We start from the raw sequence: 24,262 nt of genomic DNA, 5'->3' as shown, positions 1-24,262 counted from the left end.
AAAAGCACTAGATATTCTAAGAATTCAAACAGAATAACAAAATCGTGCTGTAAAGTCATGTAAAATCACTACTGTAAGATAGGTTGAAAAATTATCTGGTCCTCTCCATCTTATTCTCCTACTCAGGCCCATCTCTATTCCTGCCCCAGGAAAGGCTCCCTTCCATGGGCCAGTCATAAAGCCGGAGCCATGTCCACATTGGTGGAAACTGGAATAAAAAAAAAGAGAATAAAAGACTTGAGAAGCATTTTAGTGTTTAAAAAAAAAAGTCAAAGAATCCTTCCAGAAAGTAGCATGAAAAGGCTCTTGGAGGTTGTCACAGAAAAGAAGATACACAGTGTTTTCATAAAAATGTATACAGCCTTAACAGAATGACTGAACATACATAAATATCTTCCTGGGACAATGTACCTTTTTTTTTCTTTATTGTGGTAGAACCCAGGTCCTTTGATGTAGTAAATGGTGGGCATTAAAGGACTCAGGCTGGAGAACAAGACCACTGATTGTCTACATGTGATAAAGGTAAAGCATAGATCAAAGATAACACTGTGGTTTACAGTTTGAGTTACTGCCAGAAAAGTGAGGCCATTGATAGGGGAAAAAATGGGCAAGTCAGAAAGAGAAGTTAATTTGGGAGTGAGGGCGATAAAGCGTTTGGCTTTAGCATGTAAAACAATAAATACCCAGCTGAAAAGTGGTTTTATAATCAACCACAGAAAATATGATAATGGTTCTAGACACTAGGCATCAGTGTAGAGCAAGATGAGCTGTATCAACGAAGCCAAAACCAGTAAATAGACAAAACGGTCAGCACCAGCCAAGGGTGGATGGACGGTCACAGTCAGGGAACAGAATGGGTGTGACATCAGGGAGCATAGCCAGGATCAGCTACTATATTCAGCAGACGGACAAAATGCCCAAGAGAGCAAAACATGAGAGATGGACATCATGGTATAACCTAGTGTCAAGGTCAATAGACCCAAGTGAAAAGGAAAGGTGTGAATGCCAGGATTTGGGTATGGTACAGCCCAAATCGACTTTCTGGGAGAACACTTGGAATAATAGAGCTTGCTCTGAAGTCCCAAACCCCCACCTCCACCCCCACCAAACCACTCCGATCTACCAGCGCCTGACCCAAGCACTTAAAAAGGAGTGGATGCTCTGTGAAAGGAACTGTTAGAGAATGAAAAGACTAGCCACAGAGTGGGAGGACATATTTTCAAGTCATATACCCAATAATGGATAAAACACTCTTAAAACTTAAATAAGAAAACAAAAAACCCAAATAAAAAATGGGGAAAGGTACGAATAGACATCTCACTGAAGAAGATACACAAATTGAAAAGGCATACGAGAAGATGCTCAGCATCATATGTCATTAGGGAATGGCAAATTAAAACAACAATGAGATACCAATGTACACCCATTAGAATGACAAAAACACAAAACACTGACAACACCAAATTTTGGCAAAGATGTGGAACAATGGAGCTCTCATTCATCACTGGTGGGAAAGCAAAATGGCACAGGCACTTGGGCAGGACTCTGGCAGTTTCTTACAAAGCTAACATCATCTAACCCCATGATCCAGCAGTCATGCTCCTAGGTATTCACCCAAATGAGCTGAAAACTCATGTGCACCCGAAACCTGCACACAAATGATTCGAGCAGCTTTTTTCATAATTGCCAAGAATTGGAATGCCTTTCAGTAGGTGTATGGATAAACAATTATACATCCATACAATGGAATGTTGTTCAGTGATAAAAAGAGATGAGCTATCAAACCACAAAGACACAGAATAACCTTAAATGCATATTGCTAAGTGAAAAAAACCTGTCTGAAAGACTGCATACCATATAATCCCAAGTACATTTTGGAAAAGGCAAAAATATAGACAGTAAAAAGTCAGGGGTTGCCAGGGATTTAGAAGCAGAGAGGAAGGGATGAATAGCTGGAGCACAAGGAAGGTTTGAGGCAGTGAAACTGTTCTGTATGATACTATAATGGTAGACACACACCCTTGTACAACTGTCCAACCCCCTGGGATGTACAACACAAAGAATGAAATGTAAACTATGGATTTAGTGGAAAATAACGTACCAATATTGCCTTACCAATTATAACAAATGTATCAGACTAATGCAAGATGTTAATAAAAGGCAAAATCTATGTGTGGCGGTTGGGGTGGGAGGGTACTGGAACTCTCTATACTTCCTGCTCAATGTTTCTATAAGCCTAAAGCTGCTCTTAAATATTAAAAAAAAAAAAAAAAAAAAAAAACCCTAATGGATATAAACCTTCATGGAAACAAAAAGAAATCTGCCCTGCCTACCACTGTATCTGGTACTTTGTAGTTATTTCACAGAGTAGGTGATGAATTTTAGAAAATTTCCAACAGAGAACCCCTAACATGAATGTAGGTGCTTACTAAATGCACAGAAAAGTGTTGAGTGTGTAGCAACTTAAAAACATGTCAATTCATTCTTCTTTTCATCAAATTAAGAGGTTATCAGTAGCATCAGAGCAGACCATAGCTTTTGTGGTGCGCTATTAAAGTGGCTTAAATATAACCAGATACAGTGAGTTTTGTTTGAGTTTAACACTATTCGGTTCTAAATGAAGGCTTCATCTTGCATTTTATGGTGTATTTTTAAAACTGAACCACAGGGGCGCCTGAATGGCTCAGACGGTTAAGCATCTGCCTTCGGCTCAGGTCATGGTCTCCAGGTCCTGAGACTGGGCCCTGCATGGGGCTCCCTGTTCAAGGGGGAGTCCACTTCTCTCTCTCTCCCCTACCCCCTGCTCGTGCTCTCTCTCTCTCTTTCGCTCTCAAATGAATAAATAAAATCTTAAAAAAGAAAAACTGAACCATATTCTGTAATTAATTATTTTTCAAGAAAGTTATTATTTTGCATTTTATGCTTAAGAGTAAAATTCAGCACTAAGAAAATTTATTTCAAATATATTTTGCATATCCATCAAATATCCAAATGCTCTTCTTCCCTTGCTCTGAATGTCATAGGATTAAAACATTCAGAAGTGACGCCATAATGTAAAGTCTTACAACGATGAATGAAAGACAATGTGTCCTCTTACAAACAAAAAAAAAACTTTTAAACATATATACATATAGATGGTAGGATTTCCTTTATTCCCTTACTGAATTTCATTTGTTTTCCTCCCCATCAGTGCAAATTGCTGTCCACCTCCCTTTCAGATCATGGGCACCCTGGTTCTACCTCTGCGCAGGTATGCTGTCATTGGGTCAACCTGATGCGTCCTTGGATTTCCTAGCAGGGACCATAGTCCGTGGGTATCCAATTTATGCGATGAATCGTCCATCTGTTGCCCTACCTCCAGGCGACGTGACCAGCCCATCTGTGCTTGTTGACAGTGTGGGCTGCCTTGCTTATGGGCATGTGTTGTTAGAGTGGTGAGGTGTTCTCTCTCTCTTTCTCTCTCACACACACACACACATTCATACCTTCTCCCTCTCTCTCTCTCTCTCTCACAAACCCACACATTCATATCCTCTCCTTCATTCTCTCTCTCTCACACACACATTCATACCATCTCCCCCTCTCTCTCACACACACACACACATTCACACCTTCTCCCTCTCTCTCTCTCCCACACACACACACATTCACACCCTCTCCCTCATTCTCTCACACACACACATTCATACCCTCTCCCTCATTCTCTCTCTCTCACACACACACATTCACGCCCTCTCTCTCTCTCTCACACACACACACACACACACACACACACACATACACACACACACACACACAACTGTGGAAACTTTTCTCCCTCTCTGTTCCATTGATATCTTGGGCTACTTGTGGCTTTTTCACTCCACGTTCATCACTAACCAGTATTCTGCACCTCACACAACTGGCCAGGCACGAGTGGTGTTAAATAGCTTTTGCTTGCTTGTCATGTGTGATTCCTCATCTGGAAGTGGGGCTTTTATTCTGCTGCAACTGGTCTAAATTACAGGGTGAGGCTCATTTATCAGTGGCTTACCTACACACAGTCTTTGATTTCTTCCATTTCTTTGCCATTTGTTCTGCCAGATCATATAGTTCTCTTGTCCATTTTGTCTTGGCAGTGTTTGTTTCCAGTCCACATTTGGAAACAGACCTAAATAACCAGATTGTATTCTCTCTTTCTGAAACTTCTGTCGCAGATAGAATCTCAGGGAAACAGGTCCAGGCCCCTTTTCTGGAGTTTCTGTGTTGAGGTTTTCCGAGGGCAACCATCAAAATAGGACCACTAGCAACACAGCTGTCCATCCATGAGGGCCTCTGGAGGTGAGGGTGAGGCGGGCAGAGCCACCCATCCACGAGGGCCTCTGGAGGTGAGGGTGAGGCGGGCAGAGCCGCCCATCCACGAGGGCCTCTGGAGGTGAGGGTGAGGCGGGCAGAGCCGCCCATCCACGAGGGTCTCTGGGTGCTGGTGAGGCAGGCAGAGCCTAAAGGAACAAGGTCAAGAACACCAGGGAGCTGGGCGCCTGGGTGGCTCAGTTGGTTAAGCGACTGCCTTCGGCTCAGGTCATGATCCCGGAGTCCCGGGATCGAGTCCCACATCGGGCTCCCTGCTCGGTGGGGAGTCTGCTTCTCCCTCTAACCCTACCCCCTCTTGCGCTCTCTCTCTCTCACTCTCTCTCTCTCTCTCAAATAAATAAATTAAAAAAAAAAAAAAAATTCTTAAAAAAAAAAAAAAGAAAAGAACACCAGGGAGCTGAGCAAAGCTACAAATCTAAGGGGAAAAGCCCAGGAGAGCAAGCAGCAGTCACAATCTGCAAAGGCGAAGTCAGGGGTATGGAAGATAAGATCCAGAAAAATGGAAAACACCACATCTTGATTCTCTCCTCAGCCTACCCAGATCACTTTCTTTTAGTCCTATATTCTCTACTACAGTATGTATTCCTAAAGTAGAATATCCAACATATGCTTTTCTTAACTTTCTCAAATGCCCAGAAGAATGCTTTTCAAAAGCTAGGGGAGACTCGATCCATATAGGAGGGGAAAGAAAAGGGAAAGTGACTTATGAATCCCATGACAGGAGGAAGGAGAGAGAAGCAGACTGCTATGGACAGGAGAATGACACGAGTCCTTAAGTACCTTTCACCATGAAGTACGTACTTTACCATCTGAACGATTATGAGCCTTGTTCTGACAATTTTTACAGGTTCCTTTGCCTATACTCAAATGGAAGGTCATAGGGGTGCAGTAATTTCAAATATTAAGAAAAAGGCTTTTAGACACACACAGAACACATGGGCTGATGGAGAACCTAAGGTGCCTGATGCATTGAGACCCAAGGTCTCTAAGATCAAGTTCTACTAGTGTAAGGCTATTCCATATTTAAGGACACTGTTTTTGCTTGGAGCTAGAAAAGGCCCGTCATCTTCCTCTTACTTCCAGACTGTCCAAGGACCCTTCCAGGTCACTCCTTCCATCTGTTCAGACAGGTGCCTAGTCATGCCGACGGGCAATGGTGTCCCCACCTCCTACAACCCCTCATTTGTCTCTGAGCACTAACCATTCCTCAGCATGCCCTGGCTAAGAATACAGCACATCAACATCTTATGCAATCTCCCTACTTGATAAAACTAAAACTTTGGGTATAATCAATATTTGAAATACATATGAAAAAAAAGTTAAATTCAATAATAAAATATTAAAAATTCTTCACAAAGCTAGTATGAAAGAAAGAAACATGCAGAAGCTAAGAACAAGGTGAAAATAAGAACCCCAGAAGGGACCCAAGCTCCCAAGCACTGGGAGTGTCTTCTGAACCTACCGTGGTAGCCACTTGGGGAGGGGGAAGGAGGGTAGGAGATGGAAGTCTAGGGAACCTCCCAAATGAAGACTCTAACAGGAACCACCACCACGGAGGTGGAATTTCAAGGAGCAACATCCTCAACATAAGGCTGAAAAGAGAAAGACACCTGGCCCATCAAAAGGGACTATGAAAAAATCGCTGTTATCACCATCTGAACGCTGGTGCTCTAAGGAGAGAAGAAAGCTACTTCCCCTGAGATCTTATAACCACTGCACACAGGCATGCTGTCCAAATTCTTGTTACCTATGTGGTACACACACACACACACACACACACACCAAAAAAAAAAAAAAAGAAATCAAGTAGAGAATTAACTTAAAGTGCTTCTAGTGGATAAAGCTCCCAAGTACCTGACATTACCTAATAGGAATCCTCTCTGGCAGAGTGCCCTTTCCCCCTTCAATCCAGCCCCCCAGGATGCCCTCACCCCAAAGTTAATCTCTGCCCTGTGGTTAAAAACCAGTGTCCTAAGTTTATAGCAGCTTTATGCATCATTGTCAAAACTTGGAAGCAACCAAGATGTCCTTGAGTAGCTGAATGGCTATATAAATGTGGAATATTATTCAGCACTAAAAAGAAATGAGCTATCAAGCCATGAAAAGACAAGGGAAAAAACTCAAATGTATATTGTTAAGTGAAAGAAGCCGATCTGAAAAGGCCATACATATACTGTGTTATTCCAATTATATGGCATTCTGGAAAAGACAAAACCTATGGAGACATTGAAAAGATCAGTGGTTGCCAAGGGGTGGGGAGAATGGAAGGGATGAACAGGAGGAGCACAGAGGAGTTTTAGGACAGTGCAATTGCTCTCTATGATACTATAATGATGGATTCATGTCATTACACCTTTGCCCAAACCCACAGAATGTAAATACCAAGAGTGAACTCTAATGTAAACTGTGGGCTTTGGGTGATAATGATGTGTCAAAGTAGGTTCACCAGTTGTAACAAATGTACCACTCTGGAGTGGGGCGTTGATAGTCAAGGAGGCTCTGTGGGCGTGGGGAGGGGTGGGGAGGAGGGGGCAGGGGATAACTGGGAAATCTCTGTACCTTACTCTTACTTTTGCCGTGAAGCTAAAACTGCTCTAAAAAACAAAATGTATTAATTTAAAAATGTTATTGAAGATCCAAAAAAGATGGTTTCTTCCTGATACCCACCCCACCCCCCACCCCCAGTATGTGGCTTAGCCTTTTTACAACCTGACTCTCAGAAATAGACAGATGGTTTTCCCTGGAGCATTTTCAAACTATCAAACACAACCTAACAAGCCTTAAACAAGGTGACAGATTTTTTTTTTTCTTGTGCACAAAGATACATAAGTTCAGGCACCTATGACTTTTTGTCAACCCACCCTTCAGGAGCAAAGCAGGTCTGCTGACAGGGGCATGGGTGTTACAGTAGCTAACAGTTCCTTACCTCCGGAACAAAGGGGAGGGAGCACTTTCAAATAAATATGCTCAAGGAGCCAGAACTGAAACTGAAAACGAAAGGAGCACAGTGATTGGAACAAACTGGATGCTCTGGGCCCTTCTGCTGTGAGACCGGGAACTCACACAGAAACGCCTATGCTTTGGGAACCTAGGTACAGCCAGGTGCCTGGGTATAGCTCTGAGAAGGAAAGGCCCTCTTCTCAGGCCTTCCAGAACTTTCCTCTGGATGGTATCCCTGAAATCCTGGGGATTTCCATAACTTCCAGTGTGCAGGCTTAAAGCAAGCACGAGGGTTTAATGAGGTGGGGGAGGTCTTCTCCTCCTCCATGTGTTTCAGCCCAGAGTGAAGTTCTCCTTGATCCTCAACCACTTCTTAGATTCATTCCAGGGACGCACCTCCTTAGGCCTAAAGAATGAGGACGGGGTTAGGGGAAGCCCCCTCTTCTAATCAGAGTATCCTGGACACTGTTTCAATATTATACATCTGTGCAAAATTTTTATCTGAAGAAACTATTCTAATGCTTAATAGAAGTTTCAAAAATCACTGGAACAGATGACCTCTAAGATCCATCCAACTAAAAGAAAAAGAAAATTAAAAAAAACTCTTAGATACAGAGAACAAACCAGTGTTTGTTTGCCCAGAGGAGAGGTGGATAAGGGGATGGGCAAAATAAATAAAGGGGATTGAGATGTACAGACTTCCAGTTATAAAATAGACAAATCAAGAAGATGACAAGTACAGCATAGGGACTATAACCAATAATATTATAATTACATTGTATAGTGAATATACTTATCGTGGTGAGCACCAAGTAGTGTATAGAATTGTCAAATCCCTGTGTTGTAAACCTGAAATATAACTTTGTTAATTATATTACAATAAAAAAAGAAAAAGAAATCCATGTTTCTACAGATCAAGTTCATCTCAATAGTCCCAGACATTTCTTATAAACCATTTTCAAAATTCTAGTTTATTCCTAAAACAACTTCACAGCTTAATTTCTCTCAAAGTATCCTAAAATGCTCAAGAAGGGCATGTGGAAATGCATTTACTGGAAACAGATAAAGAAAAAGCTTAGAAGGAGACAGTCTGAAATACAAACCCTGTTTTCTTTTCAAAAGAAATGCCATCAGAAGAGACTGTCGGTACCTCTAATTAGCAGGTGCCACACTGAGCAACTTACTGTTTCTGAGTGCTTTGCACTGTTGTAAGTGGGAGTGACAATGCCACTCTATTGCAGAGGCCTGTGACAAAGATCATCCTGGGAAAGTGTTTTGTAGATTTTATAAACTTAGGGATTAGTGTAATACCTGTGGAGAGTATTAAGTTATAAACTGTTCTCTTTTTTTTTTAAGATTTTATTTATTTATTTGATAGAGAGCAAGTGGGGGGAGGGGCTGAGGGAAAGGAAGAGAGAGAATCTCAAGCAGACTTCACACTGAGCACAGAGCCCAATGTGGGACTCGATCTCACAATCCTGAGATCATGACCTGAGTGGAAATCAAGAGCCGGATGCTCAACTAACTGAGCCACCCAGGCGCCCCAAGTTATAAACTGTTCCAAACCTAAGATGGGCACCATATAAGTCATTAGTTGTGATTTTTTTTTAGGACTGTTATAATAATAATAGTACTGGAGTAGAAAAGCAATGTACTCTTAACTAGAGGAAAGAAGGAGAAAAAGAGGGAAGGGGAGGGGGAGGGGAAAGAGGGAATAACCAAAAAGAAGAGGAAGGGATAACTATGAATAAAAGGGATGCACCCCATTGTGGGTGAGCAGTCCTCCCAGGAAGCTTCTGCCACACACAAACCCTCCGAGCTCCCATTTGCAAAGACTGAGGGCGCTTAGCTCAGTTCCATCCCTCAGTGCTCCCTGACGGACCCCGTGATGCCTCGCATAGGAGGCCAGGATTTATGAAACAAAGCCTAGCTCACAGTTGAAGGGACTTGGTGGTCTGTAGCTGAGTCACCTGCTGATGAAGCCTGGGGCAAATAGGAGGTGCCAGTGAGGCAAACAGCAGTGACCTCTTCAAAAGCTGCTCCATTCCTACTGGGCAAGTCACTCACAGGATGGGCGACCGTGTTTTCATAGGCATCCCTCTTACTGCCATTTTAACTGGCAGATGGGGCAGTAATTGACCCAGATATTTATTTTTAATGTAACTTAAAAAAAAAGAACGTTCATTTGAAGGCTCTAAAAATTGTCAGTCATTATGAAATAATTAAGACCCAGAGTATCACATAAAATTCCTAGAGAAGCTCAACCCCCTATAAGGTTATTTCTCATATTACATTATGGCTCCATTATATGTGATTTGAAAATATCAGTGTAGGCATATTCATCAATTGCTTTTGTAATTATGTTTTCAGAACTGCTTGCTATAGCAAATTCCTCTTAATCTCCCTCCTAAATATTTGAGAATATAATCCTGAAACAATGAAAGAAGAACCTATTCCTAGTGCTGGGTGAATATTAAGAATGTTTTTATTATTGTTCCTTTTCATTTAATTTATTTTCCATTTAAAGAGGCTATCAGAGTTTTACCATCAGATATGTTGAAATACTGACACATGTAACTACTTCAAGTCTGTCGGTCTGTTGACCTTTGACCACCACACCTGTTCCCAGCAGTGATTTAAGCTGCTCAAGGAGAGAGATGGACTGAACAGCCAAATAAGCTAGAGAACGTGAAAATACCAAGGTCACATGAAGAATACATTGAACATGCTCTAGTCTTCAGAGAATCCATAAACCATGCAAATTCACTCACCGCCCCTTCCCTTAAATGACAAAGAACAGACACTGGACGCAACTGGGGTCTTCGGCTGATAAACCCAACAGGAAGGAAAGGCACAAATGCTTCCTTTACCATGAGAAGACAAAGGGCGTGAATTGCCTCATCTGTTGGTGTTTGCCAGCTTACAGTCCTGTGAAGCTATAGAAAATACTCATCCTCTGGGATGTCTAATGCTGGATTGAAATATTTTGGCAAACTCAAAATGTCTCTAGCAAACAGATATGCTTGTCTGTATTTCATTTCACGTTGGGAACTTGGGACAACCCTTTAACATGGCGATTCCATCACTGTATGAGCATAAGAGACCCACATGATTCTGTCCAGATGCTGCTTAAGAGCCCCCGGGATCGTCACTCTAATTTTAGAATCCAGGGATGAAGAACATATGCGATGACAAAGAGCTGCTCTGAGGTCAGTAACACTGGATGAATGTATATTCTATTTATCACAGCGTCGGCTCCCTTACAGATTGAAAACTGGAAGCGGATGTGAGCGAGATGATTATTCAGATTGTGAGGCCGTGCTCGGTGGATAAATCAATTTGCAGATTCTGTGTCCTAACGCTGCAGGCTCTGAGGGTCTGCAGCCCAGGTTGGAAACCAGATTTGCAGAAGCTTTGAAAGACAGTAAGGCCACAACACCCTCCTGTTTAATGATTTCCTTTCTCATTCCTAGGTCTAGGGGAAGCAAGGTGCCAAAACACTGGTTAACCAAGAGAGGCTCCTGAAGGCTCTATTGTCAAACCCTCCACTCTGCTCCTGGCTGTAGCAGTCAGCACTTGAAACATCTAGCAGACATGAGAATGGTCTATTAGAAAATCCCAGTCCTCAGTTTTTAGGGAAAAAAAAAATTCCAGCCTAACTAAAAAGATAACCAGGACGTAGTGGACAAAAATATTGATGTATTGTAATCTCAACATTTCAAACTCAAAAGCTACCTCCACTCTGAAACCTTGATCCCTATCCTCACTTAAAAAAGCATAATGTATACAAATTTCAACTTCTTTTTAGGATTCCAGCAACACACTGATCTAGGAAGACAAAATTTTCAACCCTTCTCAAATCTATCTCCCAAATCACTTTTTTTAAGCTTCCATTTCCTTATCTGACAAAGAAAGTAGTCTCAGTGGTTTTCAAACATTTTCAAAATTTAAAATAATAAAATATTAGTCAAGACTGCAACATATAATAGAGCTAAAAGGATGAAGAAGTTCTCTGGAGCAGCTCAAATCTTTGTTATTTAGTTAGAACAGTCTTCATTATTGGCAGAATGCCTGAAACGCCTTCTTGGAGCCCAAGTGTTCTATGGTCACCCACTTTGAAAGCCACTGGATTAGGAGATAATGGGTTAAGTCCCTTCCAGTCTGAAATTCCATGACTGCCCCGCCCCCCAGCCATGACCTATGCCTCGGGTCTCTTGATGTCAGCCCTTCAGAGGGTTAGCCCTTGATAAGAAGCCATGCTTGTCTTTTCTAGTGATCAAGGCTTAGAAAATAAACAAAAACAGTTATTTTCCCATGACCTATATTTTGTCCTTTCAGGCAATGGGTCCATTCACTGAACTAATCTGCCTTGAACAGCTATGTGGATGGGTTGGATGGAGGAGCTATATTTGATTCCAGGGATTATAACTATGAGTCATAGGACCACTGACCTCGGGGCTTGCTTTCTGCCAGGAGGTTTGAAAGAGACAAGGATTTTCATCCTGCGTGCTACAAGTTCAAGGTCAATTTTATGTCTAACATCTAAGGAACAAAAAGTGATCAAATTGCTTATAGCAAGAACTGAACACCAGAATTCTTGCCTTTTCAGGGATATGCCAATAACTTAGTAATTTACCTTGACTGACATTGAAATGAGTACAGTAAGACTTACTACGCACTAAAAAGAGATTTAATGTAGTCTGCAAGGAATTTAGAAAGAGTTTTACATTGCTTGGTAAAATCTGCTAATAACAGAACTCATCACTACTTCGAAGAAAAATGGGATCATTAATCTTATGTAAGATACATAGACACGTACATCCACCCAAACACTTCAGAAATTAAGTCAAACTAAAAAAGTATACTGAGCTGCTTTATATTAGTGGGGAAATGATTCAATGCTTTGTGAGAGCTCTTCAGCACCAAGGAAATAAGGATGTGCCTTTGGGGAGGGGGTGGGTCTGACCGACTCTGAACAAAGAAGAGGGATAGGAGAAAATGGCTTCCGCTTGAAGCGTCATGTGCACATTCTGTGGGCTGACCCCACGCCCCTGCCTAGTGATGCTTCATGACCCTTCACTTTCATCTTTAACATGCCCAAGAGCTAGAGTGGTAGAAAGTGCATGTCCTTGATTTTCTATGATGCCTCCAATTTGAAATACTTTTATTTTCAAGTAAGAACTTCACCACAACTCTACTGGCTTCATAAAATAGCACTGCCCCCATTTTACAAGAGAAGAAACTGAGTCCAGGAAGCAAAACGGCCTGAACATCGACACTGCTGGAAGGTGACATGAGGACTCACACGCTCTGTGCCTCCCAGGTCAGGCTCCTGCTCAGAACGGCCATTGGATGGGTTGCCTGAAAATCCCCTGGAGTGTTCCAGTGAAATAAAGTATCTGGGCCTCAGATTCTCTGTGGTGATGGTGTAAATCTCACTTCTGAGAAAAAGTTATGCAGTCCCTTTCATGCTTCTGGTTTTGGTGCCACTTGGCTGTGCAGATTTCTAAAAGCTTTTGAATAGACTAATAAACACGGAATTGTTCTGAACATCTGTAAGCAAAATACGAAAAGATATTACCCAGTGAATGAACATCCTGGGTTTTCTCGCCAGAAATGGGGTTATTTGTGTATTAGGCTAATGCACTGAAATTAACCCAGAATGCTTACCCATTGCAGAATGTCTTTTCATATTTTCATCTGTGTAGTCGTTATTATAAAATGTAAGAATAATTCTCTATCAGGGTATTCAGGAATCTGAATAGCTCAATTACTTCTAAAATCAATGTAGTAAAGCAACAGCATGCCAGTTAATCAGTTGGTTTGCATAACAAATGTTTGGGGGAGTTGGTGCGGTGTGTGTGTGTGTGTGTGTGTGTGTGTATGCGCACACATGCATGTGTGTGTAAAGAGAAATCTAGGGTCAGCGCAATACTTTAAAACAAATGTGAAAGATCAAGCTTCCATTTCACTACGGAGAAAGAATTCTGGAAGACAGGTACTATTTAATTCATTCAAGAAAGGCTACAGGAAATCTAGGCTCCTAGCGGTTACACCATCCCAGGTTTCTATGGGATCTCTAGTGCTAGGCATACACTGAGCTTTTAAGGAACACCAAATGAATGCATAAATCCTTGGAAGTCATTTTAGGATTAGAATGGTGGCCACTAAAACTTAGATTACTTCTCAGCACATTAGAGACAGATCTGAAACACGACAAGAAATAGTGGCCAAACAGTGGCCACGAGCCACGCCACCTCACATCCAAGCTGCGACTGCGTTCCCAGTACAGGAGCTGGTGATGGGCAGCTCACAGAGGGCTTCCAATTCAGGCCGGGAACATCTAGGAGATGCAAGTTTCTCAGCCTGTGGCTCTCGTTCAGTGCTAATTGGTGAATCCAAGGAAGAGAAGTTTAAGTGCCTACTATAAGAGAAAGGTCAGTTTAAAATAGGTTTAAATGAAATGATAGGCACATGTGAGGGGTGGGATTCTCCAGAGAAATGCAAGGAGGCAATCTCAGCCTTTGGCAAATCATTGTGGTCTGGCTTCTTTCAGCTTTGAAGGCCAAAATTCCATTTTTATCATTTAATTTAACCCAAGGTTAATCCAATATGGAGAGAATGACCTGTGGAGACTAAACTCACAATAAACTGAGATATACATCTCAGAATGGCATTTAATAGAATTTGAAATGAGAATTAGAACTGTCTGGCTGACCACCCTAGTCTCATTGTATTTTCTTTCTGTAAATAATCTCCCCAGGAGGACAAAAGATGAGAAGTTTCTCCAGAGTGTGGATCAGAATAAGAGAGTTACTGATAAAACTTAAAAGCATCGGGGTGTCAGGCCCTGGGAGTCTGTCCAGAAGCCAAACCTTACAGAGCAACCCGGAGGGTGCCAGCAGGACTTCCCCTTTCCCAAGCTGGCCTGGCTGACCAGCCTCCCTGGCAAGGACCCTCTTTTTTTTTTCCTTTTTACATATGGCAGGGCATTCTATCGGGTTACTCTGAGGTCCTACAGACCTGGTTGCCACACTCTCTTCTAAGCAACTGCCTATCTCCACTCTGAGCATCACAGGCTTGTTTTATATGTCATTCCCAAAGGGCAACTTTATTGCCTTGAGGAACTGCTGTCCCCTTGTATCTTCTCCAGATGTCAGGCTCAAGTATCACGCAGATCACCTGGCATGTAACCCACCTATTAGTGAGCCATTAATGAACGTTCTACTTACATGTCAGACTCAACTCTGTCCTTGTGTCACCATCATGGGATCACCTCTTCTCCTGGCTCTTACTAGAAGCCATACGGCTTTTCTGCGTGCCTAACTGTACCTCCAGCTCGGGTCTCAGAACCACAGGAGCATCAATCGCCACACAGAAATAACATTCAGACATTAATATGCATCCTACCTGGATACACACCTGCTATTACACTCACATACACACTCACTTGCTCACTCACCCCCCGAGGCAGCACATATCCACTAGCATGTGAGCATGACAAACTGCAGCCAATGTTTCTGGTTCCATGGCTTCCATGGTGATCCATGTGATCACCAATCTGTGGGCCAAGACAATGCTGTGGTAGTTCTGACATTAGTCATCATGTGATAGGTTGGAGGTGGGGGGAGGGGGGAGTGGCAGAGCTAGCCCTTTGGATTTTGAAAACTGGCCCCCCGCTCTGAGTGCTATTCCTGGAATTCTGGCACCTGCCCCAAGAAACCAAATGGTACCTTAGGCTCAAGTGTACTTGCTATATGAGAAGGAATTTGGCAGGTCCAGGTCCTAGGCTTTGTTTCTTGAATGAATGAATGAATGAATAAATAAATACCTTTACAAAAGACTATGTTGCGACCAAACTTAACTACAAACACAAGAATAAGCAATTTTTGAAATTAATCCAATACTGGAGCACAGACTAGTATTTCTCTCCTATGAAACCTCAGCAATTATTATGCATCTTAGTGGAGCCTTGGTTTTTCTTCCCTTTAAGTCAGACCCCTCCAGGGCTGACTTGTTCAATACGGCTTTGAGCACCCGAGGCTTCAGCAGGGAAGCCCTCCCAGTATAACCTGCTTTCTGTCTCCCCCATCCTCTCCTTGGTCAAAAATCTTTAATTAGCTGGTTACCCTAATTACTCTAGCTGGGGACCTTGTTTGTCCTCCTTCCCTGCTATTCCCAGGGATCTGAAGGCTCTATCACTTCTGTGCCAGAGGGTCCTTTCTACCACAGTTTCTCTCTGTCTTTTTGTTTTTTCCTTTCATGATCAGAACAAAAAAAAAAGCCCGGGGAAAGAAATCATCTCTCCTTCTGTGTCTGGGTAAGACCCCATAACCATCATTTCCCAATCAGGAACACGTTTCCATGACAACCACGCTTCCCAATACCACCACTAACTTAGCAGGTAGTGTTCTCATCAAACACAGAGTTCTTTACCACCCTCCGTGGTTTCCGTACAAGACTCTAAGATACCAGCTGTTTGCATGAACTGTATCTTAAAAGAGTTTTGTTCTCTGCCCTTTGAAACATCAGAAAGACAAAAAAAAATTTCTTGGTATTTTCTTTACTTGCAATCATTAAAAAGCATGCCAATTTTTTAAAACTATAGTGGAGGGATGGACATGAAAGAGAGTGTGGGACTCAATGGAAGGAAGTATGAATGGACGAATGGAGAATCACTGGGATGTGAGAGACGCCATGGTCAGTGGCATAAACTTGATGCTGAGAGTCAATGAGGTTGGAATTCCTTATATATGTGACCTTGGGGAAGTTCCTCTTCCTCTCTAAGCCTCCACATGCCCTCTGTAAAGGACAGAAACTGAGACATTTCACAGAATTCTTTGGAAGATTAGATGGAAAAAAAGCAAAGAAGCAAAAAGTGCTTCTTACAGTGTCTGACACATAGTAGGAGTTCAACAAAGGGAAATTAGCATAGTGTTCTTATTAACATAAAGAGGTGAATCGGAACAAGTCTGAGCAAACAAGCAACCAAGTATTCTAATTGATTATTAACATTTTGCTGGTGGAGAATAACAGTACAAGCAGCAGATATTTGGAGGTTTTCTTAGCAACCTTTTCTCTTGGGCTATTAAGTCAGGTCTGCAATTACGGGAAGGAATCTATTCATTTCCATTCCTGAGACTTAAGAGGATACACCTGGGCAATCTCCAGGGTTCATCTGAATCTATTTATAGCTCTGCATAAGCATTTGTTTAATTTCAAAACAGATGCAAAGAGAAAACTTGGATTAACCATTAAAGTATTTGTTCAATATTCCACATTCTCAACACCAATGAGTATATTTCAGTTCTTCTGTAAAGGCAAGGAAAACAAGAATATGTATGTTTTTATGATAGTTTCAATATTGCATAGCTCAAATTTCATTTCAAAATCAGAATTCATATTGTAGCAAACAAACCATCATGCTCATTATTGAACAAACTCCCATACTCCAACTCCTCCCCCAACTGCATTCACGGTGCCCTCAGGGAGCTGAGAGGGCCTTCCACAAGTAACACCAATTCAACCTTTTGTTTTTAAAAGATAAAACTATTTATGTATTTTTAAAATCCCATTTTTGTCATTATGGTGGACTATATATCTAGATAATAAACCCTCCCTATTAAGAACTCTTAAGAGGGGCGCCAGGGTGGCTCAGTCAGTTAAACATCCAACTCTTGATTTTGGGTCAGGTCATGATCTCAGGGTCCTGAGATCGAGCTCTGCATTGGGCTCCGTGCTTAGCAGGGAGTCTGCTTGAGATCCTCTCTCCCTCTCCCTCTGCCCCTCCCCCTACTCATGCTCCCTCGCTCTCTAAAATAAATAAATAAATCTAAAGAAAAGAACTCAAGATGTTGAATAAAATATTTTTTAAATGTGTTTTACAGTATGGATGTTCCTCAAAACATTAAAAATAAAACTATTCTATGATCCAGCAATCTCCCTTCTGGATATATATCCTAATGAAATGAAATCAGTAACTCAAAGAGAAAACTATGCTCCCATGTTCACCTCAGCATTATCCACAATAGCGATGGCTTGGAAACAACTGAAGTGTCCATCAGCAGAAGAATGGATAAAGGTATCGTGGTATATATATAACACAATCTTATTCAGCCTTACACATGAAGACAATTCTGCCACTTGCAACAATATGGATGAGGCTGGAAGAAATTATGCTAAGTGAAATTAATCCAGACACAGAAAAAAATGTATACTGCATGTTCTCACTTGTATGTGGAATCTAAAAAAATCACACTCATAGAACAGAGAGTAGAATGGTGGTTACCAAGGGCAGGAGTAGAAGGAAGCAGGGAAATGTTGGTCAAAAGATACAAACTTTCTGTTATGGAGGATGAATTAGTTCTAGAGAGCTAATGTACAGCACAGTGATGGTAGTTAATAATACTGTATTGTTCACTTGAAATCTGCTAAGAGAGTAGATCACAGGCACTCTTGCCACAAAAAAAAAAGAAAGTATTTGAGGAGATGGGTATGTTAATTAGCTTGACTATTAGTAATCATTTCACTCTGTATTATCAAAACATCATGTCATACACCTTCAATATATACCATTCTTATTTGAAAAATGGAAAAAAAGTATTTAAAAGAGAAAACACTGTGTTTTAAGTACTATGTGAGCTGGCAGAGAAGTAAAGGAAATCCTTGAAGCCAGAACAAAAAACAGATCCAGAATGGTTGTCTGGTATCTGAGCTAGAATTTGCCACGGGGGCATCTCCCTATCCTGGTAGCCAAATATTTTTCTGTAAAGGGCTAACTCATAAATGTTTTAAGTTTTGCAGGCCATACCATCTCTGTCACATCCACTCAACTGTGCCATTGTGCCATGAAAGCATTCACAGCTAAAATATAAATAAATGGGTATGGCTGGGTTTCTAGGAGACTTTATTTACATAACCTGGCAGTGGGTAGGATTTAGCCTGCAAGCCACAGTTTGCCAATCCCTTCATTATAGACTAGATTTGAATGTCTTACCCACAGAGAAACAATTACAGTGTGTGACGTTTTTGCCATATAGTAGACCACTGCAGTCTTTACATCCCTCTGTATACCTGCCTTTGGGGGATCCCTCCCGCATTGACTCTGGGCTAGACCACGTGACTTGTTTTGGCCAGTGGGACACTAGTAAATGTGATATAAACAGAAACTTGAAGAGTGCTAGCACAATGGGGCTTATCCTCTCTTGCGGCTCCTGGGATCTCTGCACCCACCACCATGTGAATTTGCCCAGGCTGGTGTGCTGAAGACATGGTACATCATTCCCCCTACCCCAGCCAACAAAAAGGGACAGCCAGCACCAAATGCAGACCTATGAGTGAAGCCATCCTAGACCAACTAATCCCCAGGCAGCCTACCAGTTGACTAGAGTCACATGAGTGAGCCCAGACGAGACCAGCAGAAGAACCACCAAGATGAGAGCAGTCCAAATTGCTGATCCACGTAATCATAAACTAATGAGTGATTGCTTTAGAATTAAATTTTGCAGTGATTATTCTGCAACAAAAGCTAAATGATACATTCCATAGGAAATCTATTATCTTCTAAAAATATAAAGTGAGAGGGGGAGCCTGGGTGGCTCAGTCAACTGAGTGTCTGACTCTTGGTTTTGGCTCAGACCATGATCTCAGGTTCATGGGATCAAGCCCCGTGTTAAGGTCTGCACCTCAGCCAGGAGTCTGCTTGAGATTCTCTCCCTCTCCCTCTGCCCCTCCCGCGGCTTGCACATGTGCGCACTCTCTCTGAAATAAATAAATCTTTAAAAAAATAAAATAAAAACATAAAGTGAGAGATCAACAAGTATACTTATAGAAATGGGAAAGAAAAGACTAAGACAACACAAAAAATTATATTTGCATTTTAAAGATCCTGTCACCTGCCAGCAGAGACAAGCCCTTTGTTGCTCCTTATAATCAAAGTTGGAGCAAATTCTTCCTACCTGAACAGACTTCTTTATAAGTAGGATTGGGAGTGTAGCCTCCTGCATAACCAACTTGAGTTGAATATACTCCTTTCATGGTCCAGAATTTCCTCTCAGCTCCCCAGAAACAGCCCATTCCTAAGAAAAACATAAGACACTGATTAATCCTTTGTCAAAAGCCATCATTGCATATTAGAAGCCCTGTTTTAATAGAAAAGAGAAGTTATTCATGTCATTTAGTAATCAAAAATAACTAAGGTTTATCCTTTAAAGAAGGACAGTTTTATGGAGGCAACCTAAGTGTCCATCAATAGATGATGGATAAGGAAGATGTGGTACACACACACAAACACACACATGCACATGCACACACACACTGGAATATCACGCAACCACAAAAAAGGATGAGATCATGCCACGTGAGACAAAATGAATGTACCTAGGGAGTATTATGCTAAGTGAAATAAGTCAGACTCAGAAAGACTAACACCATATGATTTCACTCATAAGTTGCATCAAAAAACTAATAACAACAACAAGAAATGAACAAACAACAAAGAGCAGAATCAGACCTATAAATTCAGAGAACTGATGGTTGCCAGGGAGAAGTAGTTGGAGGATGGGCAAAATAGGTGAGAGGGAGTAGGAGATACAGGCTTCCAGTTATGGAATGAGTAAGTCACAGGAATAAAAGGCACAGCATAAGGAATATAGGCAATGATACTGTAATAGCATTGTATCTGAACAGATGGTAGCTACACTTACGGTGAACATAGCATAATGGGTAAACTTGTTGAACCACTATGCTGTACACCTAAGACTAATGTAACATTGTGTGTCAACTATACTCAAATTAAAAAGAAACATGTTAGAAATCAGGAAGAAAAGAATCAAATTAATTTAGAACAATTTTTAACATCTAAAATAATTTTATTTAAGGTTCTTTGCATAGACTGTATCTTTGCTTTAGTTGTGCAAAAAGTTAACCTCAAATTTTAATGAAGTTAGTAAAGTATACCTTTCCAAATAACATAGTAAAAAGATAATTGCATTTGATGAATGATTTCAACACACAATTCATTATGGACTTGTTAAAACATAATAACTTGTGGGACACCTAAGTGGCTCAGTCGTTAAGCATCTGCCTTCAGCTCAAGTCATGGTCCCAGGATCCTGGGATCGAGCCCCACATCGGGCTTTCTGCTCAGCGGGAAGCCTGCTTCTCCCTCTCCCACTCCCCCTGCTTGTGTTCCCTCTCTCGCTGTGTTTCTCTGTCAAATAAATAAATAAAATCTTTAAAAACAAAACAAAACAAAAAAAACATAATAACTTGTATTAAAAGCATAAATTTATTTAATGATCAGCATCCTGGTCATGCTTTTGAAAAAAATTCCAACAAAGAAAGGTAACACTAACTTACTGACTTAAATGGGAAAACATCCCAAAATCAACACAGATTGATGCAGTTTTTTTTTTTTAAAGATTTTATTTATTTGACAGAGAGAGACTCAGCGAGAGAGGGAACACAAGCAGGGGGAGTGGGAGAGGGAGAAGCAGGCTTCCTGCAGAGCAGGGAGCCTGATGCGGGGCTCGATCCCAGGACCCTGGGATCATGACCTGAGCCGAAGGCAGACGCTTAACGACTGAGCCACCCAGGCGCCCCGATTGATGCAGTTTTCAATTAACAATTTCACATAATGTGTTCAGTTTCTTCAAAAATGTTTAAGTCATTATAAACTTTCATGTGATAAATCACTGCTCACCAAAGGGTGAGTTCTGTTACTAAATATAATGACTGAGGAAACAGAGAAGGGGGAAGGCAGAGAAAGAGACAGCAACAAATACACAAAGGAACTCACAAAAATAGCATTCCATCCAACTAGCAAACATTGTGCTCATATCAGTAGTTACTGCATTCTTTTGGAACATATGGTGAAAACCAAGACCTAGCTCCCAAGAATGCACATACTTACACACTTCGAAAATGTAGCATTACATCTTCCTGGGCTCCAAATAAAGAGCCCTCGCTTTCTACCATGAGTTTCTAAACTGTCCACAATTGCTATTCTGTGACCAACTTCTAGATGTAAGTAAGATCACTGCCTTGCTCAAGTTTTATACAGCTTTATTAAGTCATATATAATTAAGATCTTGGGAAGAACAACAGTTGGCAAATTAATATATGCCTCCTACTTCTACAATCACTGGATTTGTTAGACTTGATGACAGAACTGAAAGAAAAATTAGATGGAAGTTTACTGAAATTCTTGACACTTGTTAATATTCTAAAATACAGAACAGTAATAACCAAGATGCAATGTGCATAATGATATACATTATACAAAAATATATTTGCTCAAGTGTGAGGGGAAATACATTGACCAAAAATAGATTAACAGTTAAAAAATAGGATAGAGCCATATGACAAAAATTCATATAGTAAAAAAATTACTGTTGTGATAACAATGCAACATGGAAATATGTATATGATTATATCATAATTAAGGCTAAATTTAAAAGGAAAAAAACACAAGTATATGCATGTTCTTATTAAAACTATGAAAACAATATCCATCCCGAAATAGATGAGAAGGAAATATACAAAGTTATAACTATGATTGTTTTATAGTGGTGAGAATACAGGAATTTTTTCATTTTTCAAGTGTGTTTGTAATAGATTCATATTACTTTAAAAATGAAAAATGTATACTTTTAAAAAAAAAAGTCAAAGAAAAACATAACCATATGCATTGTTTGAGTTACAAGTGCAAGACACCATTCTTCCTGTTTACAAGTGAGTTGTTTGCTGCTAGTGAATATAGCTAAATATTTATTGAGTATTTATAAAAATGGACTATCCTCAAATCTCTGGAACAAGAATTCACTGTTAATTTTACTTCATTGCATTTCTGGGATCAGGGAATTGTATTAGTCAAGGTTTTCCAGAGAAACAGACCAATAGGATATATAGAGAGAAATTTATTATGAGGATTAGCTCCTGCAGTTGTAGAGGCTGAGAAGTCCATGATGGTCTGCAAGCCAGAGACCCAGGAAAGCTGGTACTATAATCCCAGTCCAAACTCAAAGGCCTGAGAACCAGGCGAGCCAGTGATGTAAGTCCCCATCCAAGTCTGAAGGCTGCAGAGTCAGCATCACTGATGTACAAGGGCAGGAAAAGATGGATGTCAGCTCAAACAAAGAGTAAATTCACCCTTCTGGCATTTTATTCTATCTGGATCCTTGACAGATTGGAGGATGCCCACCCACATTGGTGAGGGTGATCTTTCCTCAATCTACCAATTCAAATGCTGATCTCTTTCCAAAACATCCTCACAGACACATCTGGAAATGGCTATCTGGGCATCCCTCAGCCATGTCAAGTTGACACATAAAATAAACCCTACAGGAATGATGACAGTGAATCTCTGGAGAAGGATAAGTAAAAAGTGAGGTGGGCAGCATTACTGAGCATAAAAGGCCACAAACAGCACCCAGGAGTTGTGCAGTGTGATAAACTGAAGGCACTCTAGCCCCTGACATTCAGAAGTCTGTGAGGTTCACTGAATAAAATACTTCTTTCTCGCACAACGACTAACACTGATGGTACCAAAGGGTACTTCAAGCTTTCAGCATTCTATGCACAAGGTACATGATGGGCCATTTTAGCAGCCAGCCTAACCTGACCATTGTCTCCAGTCTCACCCTGATGGCCCCAGACTTTATATCTTCACTATAGCCTCATGCTATATAGAGCTATAACACTTAAAATGGATCTTGGCCAGATCAAACAAAATATTTACTGCAAGTTATTTAATCCCCTTTTGATGTTTAATAGGGATCAAGAAAAGACCCCTGTTAGAAGGAGGATGACCCCGCTCCAGCTGGGCACAGGCCTCCAGGGGAGGTCATGCATGGCTGAAAATAATGCTTTGGGGACCTGGTGTGTAATCAATGTCAAAATTTCTGGAGAGGTACTTAACTTGGAATAAGGGTTGTTGTAGGAATAAAACTCCTCCTTGAAGCAATCAGATGTTTCATCTAGTGGCTTCCAGTATAACCTAAGCATTCTATTATTTGATTTGGAGTGTGTGTATGTGGGGGTGCGTGCGTGTGCTTAAACAAAGAAAAAAGTTTATGACAGAATTTCTCAGAACTTACAACAATCTAGTAAAAAACATAAACATCAACAAATATATATATTAAAAAAGATAGAGTATGCATTATTATTTTAAGATATTTTATATCTTGGGGGGCACCTGGGTGGCTCAGTTGGTTGACTGTCTGACTCTTGATTTCGGCTCAGGTCATGATCTCAGGGTCATGAGATTGAACCCGAGATCAGGCTCTGCACTGGGTGTGGAGCCTGCTTGGGATTCTCTCTCTCCCTCTCCCCCTGCCCCCAGGTGCCCCCCTTCTTGCACACTGTCTCTCTAAAAAAGTTAAGTAAATAATTAATTAAATATTTTATATTTTTAACTGTTTATTATAAAGTAAAACACAGGTACAGAAAAGCTACACAGAACAGATGCATACCTCAATGCATTATTATTAGGCAAATATCCTTATAACTACCAGCCGGGTCAAGAAATGGAAATTGTCCATCCCCTTCAGAACTCCTCCTTGTATCACACCCCAATCACAACTCCCTTCCTCCCCTAAAAGTAACCACTCTCTGATCTTTACAGTAATCACCTCCTTCTGTTTCTTTATATGTTTATCACTCGAGGTGTCCATCCTGATACTATTGTTCAGTTGTGCTCATTTTTTTTTTTAAATTTGATATGGCCTTAAGTTCTTTTTTTTTAATTATGTTATGTTAATCACCATACATTACATCATTAGTTTTTGATGTAGTGTTCCATGATTCATTGTTTGTGCATAACACCCAGTGCTCCATGCAGAACGTGCCCTCTTTAATACCCATCACCAGGCTAACCCACCCCCCACCCCCTCCCCTCTAGAACCCTCAGTTTGTTTTTCAGAGTCCATAGTCTCTCATGGTTCGTCTCCCCCTCCGATTCCCCCCCTTC

The 24,262-nt window shown here is 41.0% G+C and overlaps 1 protein-coding gene across 3 annotated transcripts in view; it reads right to left on the bottom strand.

The window, feature by feature from the left end:
* The window catches only part of MSRA (methionine sulfoxide reductase A), a 427,462-nt gene that overhangs the window by 195,301 nt on the left and 207,899 nt on the right, over positions 1-24,262 (bottom strand). For all 3 annotated transcript variants that reach the window (XM_032389234.1, XM_032389236.1, XM_032389235.1), the window contains exon 3: positions 19,251-19,370. In XM_032389234.1, coding sequence (XP_032245125.1) covers positions 19,251-19,370 — 120 coding nt within the window. The remainder of the gene's footprint in view (positions 1-19,250; positions 19,371-24,262) is intronic.

Source organism: Phoca vitulina, unplaced genomic scaffold, assembly GCF_004348235.1.
Source record: "Phoca vitulina isolate PV1807 unplaced genomic scaffold, GSC_HSeal_1.0 scaffold53, whole genome shotgun sequence".
Lineage (NCBI taxonomy): Eukaryota > Metazoa > Chordata > Mammalia > Carnivora > Phocidae > Phoca > Phoca vitulina.
This window is presented reverse-complemented; position numbering and strand designations above follow the sequence as displayed.